General features: G+C 42.9%; 1 protein-coding gene across 1 annotated transcript in view; it reads left to right on the top strand.

The window, feature by feature from the left end:
• The first annotated feature begins 515 nt into the window (after positions 1-515).
• PDLIM4 (PDZ and LIM domain 4) overlaps positions 516-24,508 on the top strand; it is a 61,530-nt gene continuing 37,537 nt past the window's right edge. The window contains exons 1-2 of the mRNA XM_081894421.1: positions 516-817; positions 15,571-15,722. Of these exons, the coding sequence (XP_081750547.1) occupies positions 725-817; positions 15,571-15,722 (245 nt within the window). The 5' untranslated portion in view covers positions 516-724. The remainder of the gene's footprint in view (positions 818-15,570; positions 15,723-24,508) is intronic.

Raw genomic sequence — 24,508 nt, 5'->3', positions numbered from 1 at the left:
TTTGCCAAGTTATTTTAGAAGCCATTTTCGTTAGAATTTTCCCTGGCTCTGCTCTTTCGTTTTATGTTTTTAGTCCGACATTGCCTCACTGTATGCTTTCGGGTGGTTTTATCCAGCATTTATCTGTCCTGCAGACAGTTTTAATCACACTTTTGTAGGCCCCTGGGGAATGTTTTCCATGTAAGGTGAAGGTAAGAAATGTTCTATATTGAGCCCAGGCTGCTCATTTCTTCATCTGTGTAATTCGAGAACTGGTGAGCAACCCACTAGTCCTTGGTGAGAAAACAACAGGTAGGGCGGGCTTGTGTGTGTTGCTATCCAACTCCTATAGCTAAGAGAAGGGCCCTGAGTAGAAAGCCTGAGGGAGAGAAGTTCTCCAGCTTCTCCAACAGGGCTCCTTGGAGCGGGAGGGTCATCCTGAGGACACCTGAGAGCGACCCGTCGGACTCCGAAGCCCCGACCGCCCTGCGCGCCAAGCGACCCGCCTCTCCCCGCCTCTCCTCTCCCGCCTCCTCCTCCTCCTCTTCTCCCCGAGGTGGAGAAACAGAGAGACGTCAGGCCGGACCGGAGATTAGCAGTCGCTTTAAGTGGATTAGAAAGCAGCTGAGTTTGGGAGAAGCGAGCGGAGAGTGAGCGGAGCAGGCGCCGCTTCCCCCTCCTCAGGCTTCAGCCTCTCTCTCTCGCTCGCTCGCTCGCTTTCTCTCTCGTACTGAGGCGCCCCGCCATGCCCCAGACAGTGGCTCTGAGCGGCCCTTCGCCGTGGGGCTTCCGGCTGGTCGGGGGCAAGGACTTCAGCACCCCGCTGACCATTTCCAGGGTAAGTCTCCCGAGGGGGAAAACCGCATCCCTTTCGTTTTCTTCAGTGTGGGGGGAAACGGGCTGGCTGCTGCCTTGAGAAGCCTCTCAGGCACCGGCCGGCGCGAGGCTGTCACCATGCCCTGACCCGCGTTGGGCTCGGCTGGGCTGCCTTCTGAGGGGACGACGACCTGCGCGCCGCGAGGCGAAGGGGGGAACTCGGTCAGTTTGGGCAGCGCGTGAGGCGAGGGAAACCAGCAAGCCTTTTGCGCCATTGGGCTCTCAACCGACGCGGGGTGGGGAGACGACGATGCCCCGTCGTCTTGCCTCCCGGGCGCCGCAGCCTCTGAGGCAACTGAGTCGCGACGGGGAGCAGCAGCAGCAGCAACAAAGGCGGCATTCCTGGGACGCCAAGCGCTCCGTGGAGCATCGCTCCCCGCAGAGGCACTTGTTGCGCGCCTCGAGTTCCGCTCGTCGCTGCTGGATGCGGGAGGGTGGCGTGGCTTGTGAAAACTTAAGACGACGGAGGAGGCAGGATCAAGACCCGCCTTCAGGGGTGCTGAGGCAGGAGGCTGGTTTTGCCCAGCTGCTTTGGTTTCAAAACTCAGGAGTTTCCTCTCCGGTGCTGTAAGTGGAGAAGAGGGCTATTATTTGGGATCGGAGTGTGTGCAAAGCAAAGCTGGGTAGCGACTTAGATTTAAAGGAGAAGGAGAACCTGGAACCGTGGATCTTTAAAAACAAGAGCGGGCTGCTGAGAGGGCCAGAAAAAGATGTTTTCCTTTAACAGCGATGGGTTGCTGCTGGGTCGCCTGAGATGTGAAGCAAGTGAAAGAGTTTGCACCAAGTGGTCTGACTGGGTGTTGTGTTTGGCCCACCAATGAATGCAGCGCGTCAGCGCAGAGCAGGGAACCTCCAGCCTTTGAAGCGATTGGGTTTATCTGCTGTTTATCTCTTTTCTGCTTGGGTCTCAGCATTTTCCAGCGCTGTGTAGGCAAGGCAATCCTTGGACCAGTCATTTATCAGGAATGGCTCTCCTGAAATTATACCTGGGGTGCATGACTTTAATATCTGGTTTAGACAAGCTAATCCCATTCATGTTGACTGGGAAGTAAGTTTTCCTGACAGTCGTGGGTCTTAGCTATGAAGTTAACTTGTTTTGGATTGGGCTGTTCACCTCAGCTTACAGTCCTAAGCATACAACAGGGCAGCGTCCTAAAATGTCTGAGAAACAAGCTTAGGATAATTCTGGACTCATATGCATAATAACCATTACTAACTATTAACCACCAACAGAATATGATTGAAGGGTGGCTTGAAATGCCAATAAAGCGCCTACTGATCAGAATGTTTGATTACTAGAAGTGTTTCAGAAAAACACAGGTCTGACATTGTATAATGTAAAAACGGGTAGGGATAGTTATTTCACCATTTAATTTTATTTATCCCAAGGCAGCATTACACTTCAGTCAGTTTGGCCACTGTGAAAACATCCACATCTGGGTACTGTAGATAGCATGGCCCTATTCCTACTATGTTCTGTTCTGGCACAGCTACTCCTGAGCTATCAATGTAATACTTACCTTTAGGATTGTGGCGTTATATATTGGAGATCCTGTCCTGAAGTATTCCTAGTTCTTTTGCTCCGTACAAGATCTCTGGATTTCCTTGTGAAAATGGCATTTATTTTAATTTTTTTGCTTTATTATAATGAAAAATGTCCTGTGTTTGGCCCACAGTTCAGTAAATCAAAAATCCCTCTCCCAGATATGGATATATGAACCCTTATTGATCTTCATGAAGCAAGAGAATGTACCACAGGGAAACAGTGGTTTTAAGAAATGAGGAAACTGTTTCCAACAGGAGTCCAGTAACTGGCAAGGTGTCCTACTCTCTTGGAATTTTTGAAGTGCCTACTTCAAAACATGCCTCTAACAGAAACCATATATTTAGATACTAGGGAGCATCTGATTCTTTCCCTCTCCCCCATCCCCCACACAATGACTGCAATCCTATACACACTTTCTTGGAAGTAAACCCCTTTAAACAGAGTTAAATACATTTCTGAGTAAACAATGCATAGGCTCTGGATGCAAATGTCAATTCAAAATGCTGTAAATATTTTCAGTGGTTCAAATTTGAAATACATAAATAGAGACCCATGCAAATTTGTGGATGTACCGGTAGTTTTCTCTTTTGCTCTTACATTTGTCCTTTTCACATATACACCACTCACAAGCCAAATGGCCTGCTTGCATGTTTTCTTATAGCCATCTGGTTGGCCTCTGTGACACTAGGATGCTGGACTGGGTGGGCCTGATCCATCAGGCTCTACTTATGTTCCTACATAAAAATGCAAAGAGTATCCAACCAGCATCCTTCAGGCACTCCTCCCACCCACTCCAGCTAATTAATTCCCTGTTTGACTCTTTCTGCAAACCATTCCTGGTGCCTACTATAACGGTATTTTAAAAGCAGTGAATATGTATTTGTTGTCAGTTTTCAAGGGGAAAATGTAACAGGGCTTGCTGGGAGAAGAAAGAAAAGGTACAGCCAGGCTAAGCAATACCTGTCAGACTGAGTTTTCCACAGATATTAAGGAAGCTAAAAAGTAAGATATGAATTGCTAGATCAGACCAGGGTTCATATAAATCTGTGATATGAAAATTTGAAAGCTGATGGGGGATATCTATCATTTCTGCCCAGGATCCAGCATTCCGTACTTCTAAATATGAAGTTTCTATTGAGCTACTGTAGTTGCCAGCCGCTGACCAACTTTTGCCCCCTGAACTGAACTGTTGTGATGTTACAGAAGTATGGGGGTCATAGGTGCTAGAAATATTCCTTAGTTTTATTGTTGAGGCCACATGTGAGTCCAGCATCCTAGTGTCACAGAGGCCAACCAGATGTTCCTAGGCATATTGGCCTGAAGATGAGATGAGAGAGGAACAGAATATGAATGAAATTTCTGTGAGCTGAAAATTTCAGGTCGGAGGAGACTGAAGCTGGCTCTCAGCCAGATCTAATGAGAAGAAAAGCTCAAGGGAGGCCTTAAAAGCAAGAAACTTCTAGACACCTGAACTTATCTCAAAGGTGATTTCACTGTGCTGGAGGATAGAAATTCATGTGATAAGACCAGCAGCAGGTGATGTCAACAGAGCTGGGGCTAATGAGAACAAAAGGGCAGCTTGGAGCACTTTGAAACGGAATGAGCCATAGAATACAGTGGTACCTCTGGATGCAAATGGGATCTGTTCTGGAGCACCATTAGCATCCAGAGCGGAACACAACCTGCATCTGCAGGTCGCGATTCACCACTTCTGCACATGCACGTGACATCATTTTGAGCGTCTGTGCATGCACGAGCGGCAAAACCTGGAAGTAATGCATTCCATTACTTCTGGGTCTCTACGGAGCATAACCTGAAAACGCTCAACCTGAAGCAACTTTAACCTGAAGAATGACTGTAATAGAATTGTAGAGATGGAAGATATCACGAGGGTCATCTAGTCCAACCCCCTGCAATGCCAGAATCTTTGGTCCAACATGGAGCTCAAACCCATGACCCAGAGATAAAGAGTCTCCTGCTCTACTGACCGAGCTATCCATCATGAGCCATCTTGCCAGTCAGTGATCAACAGGACCTGCCAGTCCTGTTAATCAGATCAAAGCTTGTTCAACTTCTGTTAAGCATGGAGGGATGCTCCCTTACTATTTAGGAGGGTGCCAAATGGTTGGGTAGTTGTAAAGATTTTTCTTGTAGGCCTACTGCAAGCTATGCAAGGAACCCGGGCAGACTTTACATTGTGGTGGCTATAGTCATGGCTGGAGTCATGCCATCTTTTTCAAATCCTAGCACTCTTTTTTTTCCCCTAAGGAGAAAAACAACAGTGCTTTCGAATACAAAACAAATCATCTGTTTTAAAATAACCGAGCTTTATATTTTAAAGTCTCTTCCCCACCTCAGCTTGAGAAAGGGAATCAGTACAATAATCTCATGTGATAAGAAAACAATTGAGGTACTATTTCTTATTCACCTGGAAACACAAAGCACATGACATGTGACCACCTGGCCAGCAGCTTTCCAGTGTCGCACTAGATTCCGCCTGCAGCAACACTTTTGAAATCTTGTTTTCATAAACTGAGTTTCAGGGAGAGGAGACAGTGCAGAATTTGGCACGTTGTGTGGTACAGGCTTGTTAATACAAAGTTAACCTTGCTATGATTTAACCCAATGGTTAGTAATTAAAGAGTAGGGCTGCATTTTGCCTTTCAGAGAGGCCTTTTGAAGCAACTTCATCTGAGATTATGACCATTTTAGTAGTTAATAAAAATCAACTTTGAATCCTCCTCCCCCAACAACAAAATGTTTACTCTGCTCAAGCTAAGCTATTCAACACATCCCAAGCTCTTTTCCTAATATAGAACATCAGCTACTGTCCCAGAGACATAGGGAACATTTAATCTCAAATTGAAATATAAAGTAATCCTACAATAAGTTGTTACCCATTTCTTCTTCAGGCTGCCTTGAAAAATGGATACGTAAAAGTCTTATGTATATTACAAAGCAGCGAGGAATTTTTTTTTAGTATTAAAACAGTATTTTATCACAAAAATACAGAATTTGGTAAATGAGTTAGCAAACATGGTACTTAGACATACTATTTAGACCATTCCATTTTGAGTATTTGTTGTGTCAAAAATACTGACCTCCTTTGTCTTTTCATTGCAAAAGTTTGTGAACTTTGGATCTTGGGAGTGTCTTAAAGGACTGAACATTTCTCTTTGAAGCCAAATAGATAACTTGCCTTTTTTATATCACTTTTGTAGCCATTTTGTGTTTGGGATAGGTATACATAATGGCTCATAAAGCTGTCACATACATTGCAAGGAGAAACAGCTGCTAAAAGGTGTTTCCCCCCATGCAGCCTGCAAAATTCATTCCCTTTAGCTGCATTCAGTCTGGAAGAAGTCGCTGCAGTAAATGGGAATCACATCCAGCAATCCTAAAACAAAATGTCAAAGACAGGCAAATGAATAACTTTTCAAAACTATTCTATTTGTAATTGTTACAGTCAATTTGAATATATTTGGCTGCAAAACTCTATATATTCTTCTTAATTTAGATAGGCTTTCCCCAAATCCCATTACTTTAATGGGGGGATTTTAATAACACAGACCTTGAGTAGTAGCAGGCAAGGAACATGTGACAAGGTACTGATGAGGAGTGAGTAAAATAATACAGACATCTGTTAAACAAGCACATAATAGATATGCCCAGAGGGAAAGCAATTGGTCTCTAGGCATCAAAACTTTTTGTTTATTTAAAAAATGTTTGCTAGCTCTCTGCCATTCTCCTTGCCACCCTTTGGTCTTAATGGAATTTATCATATCCAGAGAACCATCAGATAACCTATTCTTAAGCGGTTTTAAGTGTGATCCTGTTCAGGTTCACTCAGAAATTAGTCTCACTGTGTTGTGAGGTTTATTCCCCAACAAATGTGCATTGGACCACAGCCTTACAGAGCAATCCTATAAATGTTTACTCAGAATTAAGCCCCACTAACCAGGCACTGTGAAAATTTTAGGCCAGTGGGCACATCTGGAATTTGGACAAAGGGCTAGTCACAAAGTTGCTGCAATTGGAGCATGGTGTCAGAGGTGTAGAACAGGTAGCTGGAGCCTGGGGCAGGGCAAGTGTTGCATCCCCCTGTGTTAAGAACTGGCTGGATGAGGAAGAGTGGTGGAATCCACTCAACCAAGAGGGAAGGCACAGAGGAAGAGGATTTCAAGCCTGCGGACTAGTGGTGGGACTCTGGTCTCACCTCAGAGGAGAGGACAGGCAGGGATCTGCTAGAAGCAGAGTGCTTGAGGGATAGCAAAGAGACAGGACAGGGTGAGGAGGTTCCCAGTTTTGATGTAGGTGCTGATAGTGATGACAGAGGGAAGATAGAACCTGCAGTTCTCCTTCAAGGCTACTCTGGCAGTTTCTCCGCTGACAGCTTGCTGTGCCCCACTGAACAACTGCTTTGTTAGGACAGAATTACCTTCTGTGTGTTCTTTGTTCAAGTGTTTCTCTCTCTTTCTCTGACTTATGAACAACCTGCTCTCCCTGTCGGCTCCCTGACACCCTGGTGGACTGGGCAGCAATCAGTCCATTTGCTGGCCAGCATCTAATCAAGGAAGCCTCTCCTTGCAAACTAGCGCCAACCTGTGTCACCTTGACCTCCTGTCCTTGCAGCTAGGCACTCTGGGCAACACACGTGGCTCTGGCATAGCTTTCCCGCCTTCCTCTTCCTCCCTGGCTCTTCTGTGGGTGGTGGTGGCACAAGTGCAGCTGTCCCTCTGCCAGCCATGAGGAGGCACTGCCACTGCCCAGCACCAAAGGCCTGGTCCAGGTGTGGCTTGCCTCCCTACAGCTCTGGGCTCAAGATAGGAGCCTGATGTGGAGGTGCCTGGTTGCGCTCCCTCATAAATTTGCGCCTGGGGCCATGGTCTCCCTGGCCCCACCCCCCACTACATGACATTGCACAAACATGGCTGCCATGGTGGCATAGTGTAATGGCTGCTTCATCAAAGAAAGCACAAAAAGAGACAGAACCATAAAATAATGCAGGTTTGTCCCTTCGCCATCAATGGGGGAAATGCGCGTACATCAGCCACTGCCAGAGGAGATGGTAGGATGAATGTCCAATCTTGGCATCCATGAAATGTGATCATGTTTAAGGGAGCTGAACTAATGCAAACAGGAGCTGAGCAGGAAGTCCAAGCAGTCTCTCATGTGGATTTTTGAGGGAATATTTACTGAAACCTTTCATGGGTATCATAGGATATATTGGTGGGCACACTGATGCCCATGAGCACCCCCTGTGCTAAAGGGAGATGTTTCCAGCTCATGAATATCACAGTCATTTGTGTTTAGGTTGGGAACATATGCCAACAACTATCAATGCCATAAAACGTTACAGATATATACACCAGAGCAAATGTAGCTTTTGAGTGTTAATTTGAAGCAAGGAAAATATTGGTTGGCTGACATCCATCTGTCTTGGGAGACAGGGGTGAAGTCAAACTGTTGGAGAGTTACAGCGCCTGCTATGGTTGTAGAGACTACAAAAGAAGCCTTTGTGTCTTATAGCTGGAATATGCTTGTAGATCTACTTGTGCACTATCATGTAATCCATGTGTATAATTTAATCATGCAATACAGCATGGGTGGTGTTTCTCAACAAAAACGGTGTAGCTGCATTAATGGTTATTATTTCCTCTATTTAACAGTGGTTGGCTCCTGATAAATTACTAGGTTTTGGATTTACTGTAGAAAATTCAGTTCTATTTCTTAAGTAGCAATGTGCGGGTCTTTATGGCTCAGTTTTAAATTTCCCTGCTTTTGAACATCATCATGAACTACCCTTACCTTATGCACTTAATAGTGCTTCCCCCCCCACAGAAAACTAAGATAATCTTGACTTTGTGCATAAAATGAATTACTTTAATTAATCAGCCCCACTGATAATCTGGGATAGGAAATCAGACGGAAGGAATGATTCATGTTGTTCCATTCCTTCAAGGTCTGACCTTGGTGGAAGCTTAACAAAATAAACCTCACACACCCTAAACATTTTCAGCCTTTGCCAAGCTGGACAAAACAAAACACATTCAGCCTAATGGAGGGGATTTACAGAACTTTTACAATGTTAGTGTAATGACATCAGTATTTTAAAAACAAAGTTTAAACTATTGTTCTCCTGACGCAGGTGCTCCAAGTTTCTGTGGAAATAATATGCAAACATCAAGGTTCCCACTTTGAACCAAGGCCTGAAACCATTTCATCCATTTCTCAAGTAGACTGTCATGATTTGACATTTTCAACAGAAAAACAACCAAAAACATTTTAAAATAGAAAGTGTCACTGAGTCCAAACCTTGTACCTGAAATAAAATGGGAATAGGACAGGTTCCCAGTTTATGACAGTGATGCTGCTAACACATAAGTATATTTACAATATGTAAATTTAATAGCTTGGTATAGTAATCAGATCAGTCCAGCTACTCTGCTTATATTTATTCAAAAGAAGCAAAAACAACAACATCCAGTTTTAAAAGGATTGTTTTCATACTCAACCATTTGTTGTGCAAAAGCTCTAAAAGGGAATAAACAGAAGGCAGTGAATTGAATTACAGAAATGGCACTAAGATATATATATATATATATATAATTGCCAGTGATAAATTGATACACAAAGAATACAAATATATTTATATTGTTAGAGACATCTGAGTGAGTGCATCAAGAGGTCCTAATTTTATGATTCACAAATGAGGGAGATTTGTTTAATTTAATTAGACAAGCACAATGGCTTTATTGGGCTGGGTGCATGTGGTACCTCTTGGGCTCTCTTTAAAAATATTTTTTCAGCACTGGGTGGCACAGGGTAAACACTCTAATAGGAATAGAGATTCCTGTAAATAAGGGTCCCCTGCTTTGGCTTTTGAGATTGGCAGATGGGTTTGAAAAGTTCTTGTAACAAGTTGTCACAGTCACCAGATGGGCCCACTAGGGCTCATCCCTGAATAGAAGAAGGCCCACTGAGAAAGGAAAATGCTCTACATTTGTGCATTCCCTAACAGTCAGGGGTGGCCAACGCATGGAGCCAAGTGAGGCGATTGTTTCAGGTGGCAAGGTACCCAGGGCCAGTAGATCCCGATGTTGATCTTCCTCTCTTTCCCCCAATCCATTCCTAATGTTGACCTTCACTCACTCCTTCACTGGCAGTGAGAGGGGTAGCTCCATTCTGGGGTTGCCTGAGGAGCTGAAATGTCTTGGGCCAGCCCTGGTTACAGCCCTCATACTTGCCACCGGCCCTCAAAAACACCAGCCCTATGTCTCCACTTCCTATCTTTCCCATAACCTTTGGTACAAAATGTGTGACATGATGTCACTGAGCTGAGAGTCTCTTTATCCATTCTCCAATTGATTCCCTTGGCTTTCAAGGGTTGGGATTGGCACATTATATGCTTTGTACTGTTAAATGTTTGCGGGGGAGGAGGGAGAAAGAGCTGTAAGGCTGCTGCTTTTGGCAACAGCCATATGATTCCTGTAACCGAAACATATAATTCTACCATTAGAAGATGACATGGATGGGGGAAGCCAGGCACTGTGGTGCTCTGCTTCCCTTTTCCTCACTCGTGAGATAACTCAGCTCTTCTTGGCTGGCAACAAGATTCATAACTAAAACCATACATTTTAGCAGCAGGCTCTTGCAATCTCTGGAGAGGGATAGCTTTATACTGTGAATGTGAAGGAAATGTGTCAGTCTCCAGGGGACAGAGCTGAGCACTCCACACATCAGCCGATGGAAGCAGCCCTCACAAAGGCAGTCATTGATCCTGTTCTCCCACATTCATGGCTAGAAGAGAAGTTGTGGGTAGTAGCGTTCAGAAGGTTGGAGGGATAATGGGATTACAAGACCTTATAAAAAAAATCAAAAACACAACCCTAACTCTTGCCTTTCCTTTACCAAGCTCGCACAATTAACTGGAAATATTTAGTGTTCCTTTGCCACTCATTGGGTTGGATTCAAAGAAGAGCAAGCAGAACTCCACTCATGCAGTAAGGCTTTCCTGGCTCCTTCCACCATTGTACCCACATGCACCCTGCAAAAAGACATTATTGGGAGTTGAGGGACCCTTTGGAACAGCACAGGGTGTTTGCAAACAAACCAGTATAAAATACCAGCCATGCATTGTACTGAAATATGATTTACTCAGGACTCTTTTCTATATTTTGTAAAAAAAAAAAAGCAAGGAGAAAAATTACAGCAATAATTAGCACAGAAAATTGTATTATCATTGACAGCCAAACTAGATGCAGTACCATTCTCAAAACAAGCAATTGTTGAAGGGCTTTTTAACAGTAAACAGCATGTGTAGGAGGGTTTGATCTATGCTGGAACCCTAAAGGGATAGTAGGTGGCTCTAACCTTTTGCCCCTCATTGTGGTTACAATCCAGATTGGGTACCCTGTGTCTGCTAACTGACACGCAGTAAACTCTTTCTGATTCATAGTTCAGTCCCTAACACTATGCTAAACCAGAGAAAATGCAAACAATATATCTTACCTTCGGAGGTCATGACTTCATTTCCCTCATGTGTCAACCCAACCGCAGTAATCACGCAAACAGATGAAAAGCAAGGAACCAGGCTGGAGGTAATGGCTGAGAGACAGCGACGGACTCAGGGTCCCCCAGTAAGCTTCAGGGCAGAGCAAAATGGTGATTTGAATCCTGGTCTCTCAGGACCTAGCCCAACACTCTAGCCACTACACCACATTAGGAGCATTTATATACAGTGGTACCTCTGGTTAAGTACTTAATTCGTTCCGGAGGTCCGTTCTTAACCTGAAACTGTTCTTAACCTGAAGCACCACTGTAGCTAATGGGGCCTCCCGCTGCCGCTGTGCCGCCGGAGCACGATTTCTGTTCTCATCCTGAAGCAAAGTTCTTAACCCGAGGTACTATTTCTGGGTTAGCGGAGTCTGTAACTTGAAGCGTCTGTAACCTGAAGCATCTGTAACCCGAGGTACCACTGTACAGTTTTTGTCTGATCTCCTTCTTAAGGAACTGCTAGTTAGGGACAATTCTAAACTTAAACCATTTTATGGGACATTTTAGTGTTTGTGCTTTGGTTAATAAAAATATGTTGCTACACAGGTGTTCTTTTTATGCTTTTTAAAAATCTAATTCTTTAAAAGTCATCAATAAGCTATTTCATCAACTTCCTCTCATCACCATCTCAGTTCTGAAAGAAACTGGCCTATAAGGGGTTTAATAAAAGGCAATGGCTAGAAGGGGCAGGCTGAATGTTTAGGTTTCATGACACAGCATCTATGTAATATTGTTAAGTTATGTAGTACATCATCTGAATAGAAAAGTGACTCTTTCAGTACATACTTCCAGGGTTGCTGCATGAGAGTGTTTTTTTATGAAATAGAAAGCTTGAGAAGCTGAATAAAATGCTTCTTATACAGCTGCTGAGGTGTATATAAAGTAGGAATATAACAGACAACCCAAAACCATAGCAGATTAGATAGCAGCCAAAATACTGTAGCTAGGGGAGTTCCAAAGCCTGATTAAAAAAAAAAAGGTTTAAGTGCCTTCCTAAATGTAAGGAATGGGACACAGGTGGCACTGTGGGTTAAACCACAGAGGTTAGGACTTGCCGATCAGAAGGTTGGCGGTTCGAATCCCCACAACAGGGTGAGCTCCCGTTGCTTGGTCCCTGCTCCTGCCAACCTAGCAGTTCGAAAGCACGTCAAAGTGCAAGTAGATAAATAGGTACCGCTCCAGCGGGAAGGTAAACGGTGTTTCCGTGCGCTGCTCTGGTTCGCCAGAAGCGGCTTAGTCATGCTGGCCACATGACCTGGAAGCTGTACGCCGGATCCCTCGGACAATAAAGCGAGATGAGCGCCACAACCCCAGAGTCGGCCACGACTGGACCTAATGGTCAGGGGTCCCTTTACCTTTTAAATGTAAGGAGTGAGGGAGCTATTCAACAGGGGAAAGTTCCAGAGGTGGTGGGCCATCACAGAAAAGGACCTGTAGAGTATTGTCACCTTAGGACAGTGTTTCCCAACCGGTGTTCCGCGGCACACGAGTGTGCCGTGAGACGTTGCCTCGTGTGCCGCGAGATGCCTGGAGGGAGGCGGGCGAGTCGGGCGGCGAGAGGCGGGGCGGCGGCGGCGAGGAGAGGCCGCGCCTCCTGCTGCTGCCTGGCGCTCCTCCTCGCAGCCGGCAGCGCTGCCTGGGCGCCTCCGCGCGACTCTGCCTCGCTGGGTTTGGTCTCCCAGCAGAGACGGGTCACACGCGCCCCTCCCTCCCTCCCTCAGCCTGCGCGGAGGGAGAGCCAGAGAGAGGCATCGCTCCTGCGCGGCGGGAGAGGGAGCAGCCGGAGCGATGCCCCAAACGAACGCATGGGACCGGAGGGGAAATCCTCTCCGAGGCGGATTGAGCGCAGCTGAGAGAAGCCTTTCGAGGAGCTGCCGTGTCCCCTGGAAACCCCCTTCCCAGCTCTGCCTCAGCCGCCGCCGCCTCAGTTGCCGCCGTCCCTCAGTCCCTCGCTCTGCTGCCTCCTCCCACCCCCAAAGCTTGGAGGTTCCCCAGCAAGGGGGAGGGAAAAAACTTTCACTTTTGTGCGTCCCTCCCGGCGTGACGCTGCGCGCTGACGTCACGGGGCGGGGCTTTAATGGTGGTGTGCCGCGAGATTTTTTTTCAGTAAACAGGTGTGCCGTTGCCCAAAAACGTTTGGGAAACACTGCCTTAGGAGTACCTGAAGGTATGGATAGAAAGGCTTTTTAATCTTGGGCAGGATTATAGTCCTAACCTGACACAGTTCTAATTGACAATTCTGCAGTGCCAATCTTGCACACATTTGAGTGCTGATGTTAATGGGGGAGGGGAAGAAAGAGAGATGAGGGGAATGGTCTGAAAGACAAGGAGGATGCTTGCCTTCTGTGGATTGAGGGGTTTGCTAAATTCAAACAGAAAACGCTGGGTTTTTGTTTTGTGGCTCGGACCTTACCTCTGTTTTATACTTAATTTTGTTTTGTGATGGCACCCTCAATCATTTGTATATAAAAAACACTCATCTAACCTAAAGAAAACAGGTTTCCAATCTTTCATCATTCATGTGCTATGCAATTCGTTTCTGAAAAGCCTGCTTCAGAGAATTCTGCTCTTTTATTGTTGTTTGTTGTTTATTTGTTCTGTTACTTTAAATTATTACTGGCTTTCTGTGAATTAACAGAAAAGTCGTATATAGTTACAGTAAGCTATTAACTAAAAACGACTGTAGTGAAAGTTTTGATCCATGATCCATATTAAGTAGCAAGTGATCCATGATCCATGATCCATATTAAGCAGCAAGTGCTTGTTTATTTGTAAGAAAATCATTCTCAGCTTATTTAAAAGAAGTTACACATCTCTTGAGGAAACAGAATTATGGTCGTTGCAATAAGAATGATCTCTTAATGCAGCAAGATATAATTAACCAAAACTCCAGAGAAATGTGTCATTAGCTAACACTGGGGAAACCCAGCCAGATGGGTAGGGTAGAAATAATAAAATAATAATAATAATTATTATTATTATTATTATTATTATTATTATTATTATTATTACCATAGGAGTCTAGCTTTTCATGGCAATTGTGCTTGGAAGCAATAACAGATGCTGTGAATGACTGTGGAGAAAGCTAGAGGGTAAACATGGAGTTAAATTGTTCACAAATTCATTGGCCACTGATCTACTTCCATTATATCATAATAGATTATTTGTTCTGATACCCAGTGGTTCAAGGAAAACTTTGTTTCATTTTGGAGTGTAGAATCCACTCCCCATTTTTCTTTCAAATTCAAACTACAAATTCAAACTACAGGATGTGTCATTAGCCTCCCTCAAAGGGAGTTACAAGCTTTGCAAGATTTTGGCATTAATACAAAAACAGCAGGAGGGGAAGCGATAAAGATTTAATAAACAGCATGATATTTCATGCATGACTGGAAAGTGACAGGTAATCTGAACAGCAGTCAGGGAAAGTTGTTGTGGAAGATAACACCCTGGCAGAAGGCTATTAGAATAGTTGCCACCATGTTGACTGTTTCTTTCAATTACAGAAACAATTTCTCATTTGTCCCTTGAACTGAATGAGCTGATCCAAAGCATGTGACAAAACAGTGAACCTTGGTAATAAAAACGGGGGTTTCCAAGGGCCAAATGCATTTGCAGTCTGCTCACAGTATAAGATTCAGCTTGGATTTATCTAGCTTCTGAATGAGTCTCAATTGTAACATTTCCCCCCAGAATATCACTAATAAGTTAGCAAGGTGCAAGTTATCCCTGTGGCTGTTGTCTGGTGCTGGAATGCCCAACTTGAACATCTACATACTTTGTCTTCAGCTACATATTGGACAGAAAATATGCTTTATCACGTCTCTGCTAGTACACACCTCCCCCATAATGCAGCATTGACTTCCCACTACTCTATGGTCCTTATTCACCAGGCCATGGAACTGTGTGGGAGTACAAATGCTGCACTGGTGGACTCTTGTATGGCAACCGCCGGATGTGCTCGCAAACAAGGAGCATGAATACATGGTGCTGGAAGTCTCTACAGGATCAAAGAGCATGAGAACATTGTTGGGTGAAACCTAATTCAGTAGAGTAAAATCTCAAAAATCCAGCAGACGCAAATTCCATAAGCATCCTTAACACTCTTTATTGACTCCAGTGATTCTCCAGTGATACTTGGCTATACAATCATGGCCTGGGTTTCAAGCTTCTAACCTGAAGTATTGTCAATGGAGACTAAGTTCACCGAGCTGTTTAACTCAAAGTAGGCATGATGCTGGCCACATAACATATGGTACTCTAAAGAGAAAGAAATAAGCCCATACATTTTAACCTTAGTTACAATCCTAATGAGCTGGAAATCATTGCAGAGAGACTTTGGCCGTTTGTAATGGATCAGCAGTTTTCCTGTGGGTTTCTCTGTTCTTTTCTGCTGGCTCTCTCAGTTCAAAGCTGCTTGCTCAGGGAAGCTCTAAAAACTGTTCTACCAGTTTCTACTCTGCTTTCTTTACTCTCACAACCCCAACAAGAATAAAAGTCAATAAATTTCCTGCATCTGCTTTTTCTCCACATGCAGTTTATGTTGAGGAACAAATCTGAGTCGCTCGCTATTAAAACTTCATAGTAATTAAACTTTTCTTTCTCTCATGCAGATTAATCCTGGAAGTAAAGCCGCCCTTGCCAGCCTTTGCCCAGGTGATGTCATCTTGTCAATTAATGGCGAGAGCACAGAAAACATGACACATCTAGAAGCACAAAACAAGATCAAAGCTTGCCTGGATCAGCTGACCCTATCTGTGAACAGGTAAACTATCTGTGCTTGCCTCTTCATGCTGATGCACTACGTCTGTGCACATATTCACCAAAATGTATGTACTGAACCTGTGGCTGGACAGTGGGATTATGCATCTGCTTGCACCTCACTCACAAATGTGCCAAGTGTAGTACCCTAAATGTTGGAGAGTACATTCCTACATCCATTGAGTGGTATTCAAGCAGGTTTTACTCAAGAGTAGACCCATTAAAATAAATGAACATGATAGGCCCATTAATTTTAATGGTTCCACTCTGAGTAAGACTTAGTTGAATACTGCCCATTCTCTCAAAATGTCCAACTTTTTACTTTCTAGGAGTAAAGATAACCCTTTAAAAAAAGTCAACATGCATAGGGTGCATAGACATATCAGAATGTATGAAGCAACTGACAGAGCACAATCAGTCGGTCATTTCCTACCTAATGTTCACGATACACACTTGTGGGTTGTAAAATGGATTTTTATCACACTACATTTTCAAGTGCAGCCTGTCCTCTCACCCCGAGGAGTAGCTCTCAGGGCAAGTGAGCAACCTGCCCCAACAAGGGTTGGAAGTGAAGCTGAGGCCTTTTGAGCCTCTGCCTCCTAGACTCTTCCCACCTTTGGAGAACTAGAGCAGATCCACACCATACTTTTAAAGTACATTCAATGCACATTTTAAAGCGCATGAATTCTAGCAAAGAATCATGGTAACTGTCAGGGCTTTTTTTTTTCTAGAAAGAGGTGTTGGAACTTGCTGAGCACCCACACAAAGCTGTTGAGCTTTTTTTTTAGGGGGAACAGCCACTTTTGGCAACCCTGCTGCTGACTTCCGCCTCCAGCACGCAGCCACAATTACAATCACTATGCCAACACGATCACCGCAGCAACCCAATTGTCACACTGTACAGTCAAACCCTAAAGGGCTGCTGGAACGCACCTAAGAGGTGCTGGAGCTCAGTTCCGTTGAGTTCCAGCTGAAAAAAAGCCCTGGAAAATGTAGTCTTTTAAGGATGATAGGAACTGTAGCTCTGTGAGGGGGAAACTACACTTGCCAGAATTCTTTGGGGGATGCCATGTGTTTTAAATGTATGTTGAATGTGCTTTAAATGTACAGTGTGGATCTGCTCCAAGTCTTTTAAAGCAACAACCCTCATGAAGATAGGTACTTCTCCTGAGCTCCATGTCATCCTACCTGATATATTCCATGGTGGTGTGTATAGCACTCAATTCTTCAAGTTCAAGGGAAACCATCCTCTGCTGCACCCCAGAGGCAGCGGCTTAGTTTAATGGGTGCAGGACAGGTTGCATAGCATGTGTGTGTGTGTGCGTGCATACACACACACACACACACACACACAGATCTCCACTTGCTGCCCTTAAATATTTGCCACCTGAGGCATCTACCTCACTCTGCCTCTTGGTAGGGCTGGCTCTGTAGAAATGTAGAAAAGATCAGAGCGGTAGTAGACAGAGGATATTATAGGGAAGCGTCTCAACTCTAATGATAGCTTAGCAATAGAACATACTCAATAGAGAAGCTTTAAAATGCAAACTGAATTATCATCAGTTTCAGTGAATTTGAGTATTGCAAGTCTACAGATACGCCAGATGATATCTGGGGCCCTGTTCCTTGCTATCATTCTCATATTGTAAGACAATGAGCTATGTGGGGGTGTTTATCTCTAGTGCAGCAGGTCTCCAATAACTGTGATTGAATGAGACCACATTGTTCAGAGACAACATGATGTAATGCTTTCAACACCACATGTGTTTTCACATAACTAACTAGCATATTTCTGCACCAAAATAAACTCTATTGTGGCTAAAGTAGATTTCTGCCCTTTTGATAAAAGCTTAGCTGAACCAGGGAAATGAGTTTTGTAAACATTTGTGCACCCCTCAGAAACTGCCTCCCATTTTGGCTTCATCCCAACACCACCACCCTAGAAAGGATATCAAAGCATTTGCCCTGGGGGAGGAGTAACCCTTGCAATATCTGAGAACTGGGAGGGCAGCTTCTAACATCTTTGCTCCATCTGCCTTCAGAACCAGTGAGAAAGTCTTGGCCTGTGAGGAACTAAAATCTAGGTGCTTACGCAGCCATGTTTTCTAGGAGACCTCCAGCCGATTGGTAACCAGAACATCTGACATTTTTGCTACCCAGTGCCTCCTGCATTTGCACTGACCAGATACCACTGAGTAGCTAAATCAGGTTGGCTCTATGGCCCCAAGAAGTCATCACAATAATTACATGGTCTCTGAAAATTTTATAAATTATTGAAGGAGAAATTCATGGAGGACAAGCCTATCAATGGCTACTAGCCAAGATGGCTATGTTCTGCCTCCACTCTTGGAGGCGGTATGCCTCTGAAAGCCAGTTGCTAGGAGTCATGAGTGGGGAGAGTGCTGTTGTGCTCAGGTCCTTCTTTGGAGCTTTTCATAGGCATCTAGTTGGCCACTGTGAGAACAGCATGCTGCACTTCATGGGCCATTGGCCTGATCCAGCAGACTCTTACGTATTTAGGAAGACTAACCCCAGTTAAAGTATTTTTTTAAAGTGCCAAAGCAACCAAAGAACAATGACTGCAAACATAATTAAAACTGGAAAGTAGAATTTGGAGGAATGTACACATTCGCAAAAATGTGTGAGAATGAAAATTCAATATAGTTTTAATTTTGATCACAAATCTTTTGCTCTGTAATGCTCCAATCTGTTGGAGAATAGAGCTGTTACTTTTCCGCAGTTCCTCACCATTGTACTCTGCTCTTTTTTGTAAGGATTTGATTACTGTCCAGGACCTACTAACATTGCTGGATGATACAGCAGTTGGGGTTTCTTTTGTTCCTTTCACTTCTCCATGGCAGGTCATTGCTGCATTTATGAATGCTTTATAAAGAATTTAAATCTAAAATATATTTGCCTCCAAAACTGAACAACTGCCTCTTTGTAAAAAGCAAGGTCTTTCCTGATGGGGAAACTCAATTTGTTTATTTTGTGCTTCAGCTAAAGCACTACAGTAACATTTTTATTGATTCTGTTTTTAGACTGGACCAAATTAAACATAGGGGTAACGTGGGTTTTTTTATTTCTCCACTCAACATTTAGCAATTTGTTGAATTCCTAACCATTCTGTCTGGCCAATAAAAGTTAGTCACTATTCAAGCCACATCCAGGTCTATTTTGTCACTGAGAATGAGTCATCCTTGCATAGCAACGCTTCTCAAAAGAAATGGGAAGCTACCCTTCTGATAATTAATCTAGACCTCCCATATCCAAATACTTCTATAAAATCAGCATGTTTAACATCCATTCCTTACAAAAAAAATACATATGTGTTTTATGTCCACAAAATTCCTGCATTGTGATGTTCAGACATCAGAAGCACAGAATGCATTTGCTTTCATTTTCCTACTTTCAGAAAAAATATTGCATTCTATTACATAAAACTGATTTAGCATTTACACTGAGCTGACTTTCACTTGTTAGATGATTAGGAGAAATGTTCAGCTTACTGTTAGGAACTGGCGTAACCTACAAATACCTTGCATTTCCCTCCAAAGTAAGTCCTGTTGAGTTCAATTGGACTTCAGCCTTGGCTGCATCATTGTAAAAAAATAATTTAAGGCCCAGTCTTCAGAAACTCTATTCAGTTTGGACCTCACTGAAAGGAATAAAACTTGCAAGTACTTAAGAGTTCAGCGATACACATTCCACAGCTTATAAAGTGGGGGCTACTGTTTTAAGAGCATTAACAGTTAGCTGTCATTTATATTCTGTGATTCAAAAAATGATTTTTGAAGGATTCCTGTTTATGTTTTAATATAATAGCCTTCTGGAACCTAGTGGATGCCTCTTAATGAAGTACGTTGTTCTTCTTAGTACTTCACAAAACAGATATCATAGCTTCTCATTTTATATTTTTTAAATTCTGTTATTTCCTACCTTGACTGACTTCAGGGACTTCAATGAGATTTGAGATATTAAGTTCCCGTGCCAATTGGAAGTATGATGCTTTGGTTTTCCTTCAGGTTGGAAGGATGATTATATTTTTATATTTTTTAAAAAGGCTAGTCCTGTAGGCCAAATTCTCAGCTGGCATGTATTAGGATAGCTTACTTGGTACTAAGATTTTCACTGATTGCATATGTACCCTTTAGGTTTGGATTCAAGCTAAACTTCTAAGAAAACACAGACAGGGAGGCTGGCTGTTCTTAATAGTTTGGATAAGTAGTTCCTGTAGTTTTGAGACACTGTGTTTTCACACACATGCATTCCTATCAATGAATTATGTTTCTGCTTTCCTGTTTGTGTCCTTGACATGTTCTACTTTATTTTCTTAATTTATTTTCTACCAGACAGAAGGGAGGGAGGAAGGGAGAAGAGAAGTGAAATAATAATAAAAAAACCCACTTTACTTATTTTCCATTTAGTGAGAGTTAAGAAAAAGCGCTGGGGGGACTTCTGTAGACCAATTCAAATAGCCTAGTTGTTTATGATTTTGTTTCTCTTTATATATGCTGAGTGAATCCTCATGGAATTTGTTGCTGCTCACTCTTTGCCAAATAAGGTTCCATGGATACCCAGCTATGGCCATGTGATTAATGGTTGTGTCAAGAGAAAGGACATGTCTCAATGAACATCTTTCATCCTCTGGCAATTGTTTTTCCATCCACTATCCTTCATTAAATGAATTATTCCCATTGTGATATGTAAGAATCGCCCCTCCCGCGGCCCCTCTTCATACTATGTTCAGCCAATGCCCTTTCACTCCCATTGGAAAGTTCAGTAGGAAAATAGCAAAGTGACAGAATATTTCCATGTTACCAGTAAAATAAGGATTTTAGTTTTGAACAGTGGCTGCGTTAGACACCAGAATCATTGTTCTAATTTCAGAAGTGTGCCTTAGTTATCATTTTGATATATTTTCATATAATAAAATTCAATTGTATTTATTCATATATTCTGCTCTTCAAGGATTCTCAGAGAAGCGCTCTCTCTCTCTCTCTCTCTCTCTCTCTCTCTCTCTCTCTTTCTCTCCACCCAAACACACATTCGTTTAAGTGTAAATGAAACTATAAACAATGAAACTATAAACATTAAAGTTAGGAATAATGAGAACAGCACTGCAGGGACAATGCAAGCATTAAACAGACGCCAGACTAACAAATCTCAGAGACCTGCTGTATTCATACATTATATTTAAAGGTGTACGCTTAAAAGCATCCTTGGTGTACATCTGAATGTGTGAGGTGGCCACAGGTAGAACACCCACTGACTTCAAAGCATAAGGATTAAGCCATAGATATGTGAGACTACTGTGTTGACTGAATAAGGGTAAGACAGTAGCCCATTTGTTCAGATATGAGGCAGTGGAAAATTCTGACCAGTTCCAAACACGTCCAGCTTATGGAAGTGATTCATTTGTGGTAACTGACATAGATGAGGAATTACCTAGACATCACCATGAAAGCTAGCAGATGGTAGGTCTAAAGTCCTTTTAGACGCAGGGGCAAAACGTCAAGGCAATACAGTAGTAAGGTGAGCTAGGAGTAGCACACATCAACCATTTTATGTGGGAGAAAGTAAGTGATGGGGGTAGGTGAAGTTTTAGCAGAGCAATTTAGGCTATAAATCAACTTATTTGCTTCTGTGTCTTCTTTGAGCCAGCGTAGAACATGGTTTCATTTATTACTCTGATGTGGCCAAAAGAGACTAAAATGTCAAGTTTATAGCAGATGTTTAAGGAAAGTTTTCTAACACGATTCTCTATGAATCCTGGTTCACAGAAATGCGATGTAAAGATATTTGCTGTTTAGCTGTTAATGATGCATTCAGGGGACTTTAAGAAAACATTTTCTTTAATAATTCTTCTTGCATGTCAGCTTTATGGACAACTGAAGCTGTTTTCATCAGTAAGTAAAGAAAAGCATTCCAAACCAGTAAAGAATGCATGATATAATGCAGAGAATTGAAACAATATGGGTTTAGGAATTGACCTTCCAAGTTTCCTTAGGCTGAAACTCTGAAGGGTACTACTGAGCACAGTGGTCACATAATAATGATGTGTAGTGCGCAGAAGGGGTGCAGTATGTGAGGGCAGTGATTTGTCATTGGGATGAGTAGAGGGAATGCCGCACTCTGTGCTGTGTGCCCTTGCCAGCCCACTTCCTGGCAGAAGGAGCACAGGAGGCAGGAGCCAATTCCACTTCATGGCAGCTGAAAACCACAGGCCCAATCCATTAATTTGGGCAGTGTGTTTGCAGCACATTTGGGTATAAAGCAAGGCTCCTTTGACAGGGATGCCCTATATTATGTTCGTTCTGTGCCGAGTATGGAAAGTGTTACTATGCATGACAGTCTCAAGTTTCCAAAGAAGGTGCCACTGAAAAAGTGAATCACACAATTTTCTTCTTGTAACTCCTCAAATAAACGTGTGTGTGTGTGTGTGTGTGTGTGTGTGTGTGTGTTAAAAGTATGCAACTAATGGTCTAAGGGCAATATAGGCAGCTATCAATCAACCATTTTAATTAAAACCTATTATTAGGAGAAAAAGAGATACTACCTTCTAAAAAGTTGATGGGCATTTCAAATAGTAAGCAGATTTGGACAAGCAATCTCAATAGTTCTGTGTATTCTTTTTACCATGAAGGAACTCTCCCATGTACATGTGGTTCTTCTCTGATGAGGACTAAGTTATGATGTGACCAATTTGCATCCCATTTTATACTAGACCAAGACTTAGGGTTTGTGAGTTGGAAACCCCACATGTGAAGGTACAGCGCTGCAGATGTATGCCCCCCCCCAATTTTTCCAGGGCTGCTAAAGTGGGCAGAAAGGATCTCCGTGTCCAGCCCCAATGATGTGCAGTTGCCAATAGCCAGACCTCATGATGGAATAGAATTAAGCTGAAGTAATGCATTTGTCTGGTGATTCAGAAGTGTCTGGTTGGAAGAACTTTCATGGTTGTTCTCCAGTGCTTTTTTCACAGTGTTGTAAATCAGTAATATTTTTACCAAGAACTTTACAATCAAACTGAGATGAAGAATTGTCTCACTGTACAGTAGTTTGTTTCAGACAGCTGTAATAAAACTCAGAAGCATTGTCCTTGCTTTCCTTGAGCATTTTTGTATACCACTGAATCAGATTGTTTTCCAGTGCTTCTAAGTAGAAATTTTGATGGGGAGAAAATGTGTCAGCTTTGGCCCTGGCAGCAACATTCACAGCTATACAGATTCTTTGCAAGCCCAAAATCTAAATTTCTATAATACCCGTACAGTAATGTCTCTGCTGTTCTGGCTTTAAACCTAATTCTGAATACATTTACTGACTACATTTATTTGAAGTTCTCCTTGATCACAGTAGAACTTGCTTCCAAATACTGTACGTCTGTTTAGAACTCAGTTGTGGGCATAAATTCTTCATGCAGCTGTGGAAGAGTTTATTTGTGTGTTTCATTGTATCTTTCATTGTGTCTATTTCCTGTTCTGCTTACTAGCAAGATTTATTTAAGGATTTTGATTATTTAAAAAACCACTTACTTGCCGTTTGATTGCAATCAGAACACAAACACTGATTCTTGCCACAAGCAAATATCAAACTAATTGGGCTCATTCTGATGTAGCCTGCAACCACGGACTTTATTTGGGGGTAAACAAGCTTTGAGTTTCTGTGTTCCACATTCTAGACAAACTGGTTGGTTTTAGCTATGGTTTAGGGAAACAAGCCGACTTCAAATCATGGTTTATGATCCTGGTTTGCATTTCTAAACCATTTGTTGTTGTCGTTTAGTCATGTCCGACTCTTTGTGACCCCATGGACCAGAGCACACCATCGTTAAGGTTAATCATGTCTTCAGGTTCATGCCTAACTATAAATCACAAATAATTGAAAATGGAAGTGAAAGCTTCTTACATCCAACCAGAGAGGGAGGAGGGCACTAGACCAAGGGTGGTACATATGACACTGAAACATAGTTTAGCATTACATTTGAGCCAGATCAAGTGGATGGATGAAAATACTGTATATACATACTGCCAGTCTAAAAGGAGAAAGTTACACACACACACACACACACACACACACACACACACTTGCTTACCTATAACTACAAGGACTTTCTTTTTGCAAATGCTGGCTGAAACCAAAGCAGCAACTTGCAACTGATTATTTCATTTTTAAATGCCAAGAATGATAAAGCACTTGGGTGGTTTCTGTTCAATAAGTTACATAAATGAAAATTCAACTGTGTTAGACTTCACTCAAGAGGAGCTTAAAGCATCAGAACCCTTCCCATGGGTTTCAGTGGCACTTCTATTAGACTCAGCATTTTTCAGAGTTCTGAAGTTAAAGCAAAAATCACATTAGTTTTGAAATAGAAGCCCCTCGGTAAAATTTCCTTGCTTAAGTTGCACATGTGTCCTACAACCTTTCTGCTTAATAAATGCCATCAATTCATGCTAAATACAACTGTAGTGTTGGGCAGATTGGGACTGAAATCTAAATAAAAGATTATGGGCTACAACAGTAAAGCTGTACCTACCAGGAACAAGAAGATCCATATTTTCCAAAGTGACATGCATAGGTCTCCTAAGGATGAATGGAAAGTTACATGTTATACACAGAAAGATTCCAGTTTTTCCCTAGATTCACTTTCATGGCCAAAATGAGAAATACAGAGGCTTGGATCCAGACAAGTGCCATTGGAAGGAGGTGGGTGGGAGCTACTCACAGGAGGTGCCTGAACCCAGTTTTCAATGTTCCCCATTTCCTACTCATCCCCCTTTCTCCTTAGCC

This window comes from Podarcis melisellensis, assembly GCF_964234715.1.
Source record: "Podarcis melisellensis genome assembly, chromosome: 2".
NCBI lineage: Eukaryota > Metazoa > Chordata > Lepidosauria > Squamata > Lacertidae > Podarcis > Podarcis melisellensis.
The sequence above is the reverse complement of the archived record's forward strand: the minus strand, read 5'-3'. Positions and strand labels throughout refer to the sequence as shown.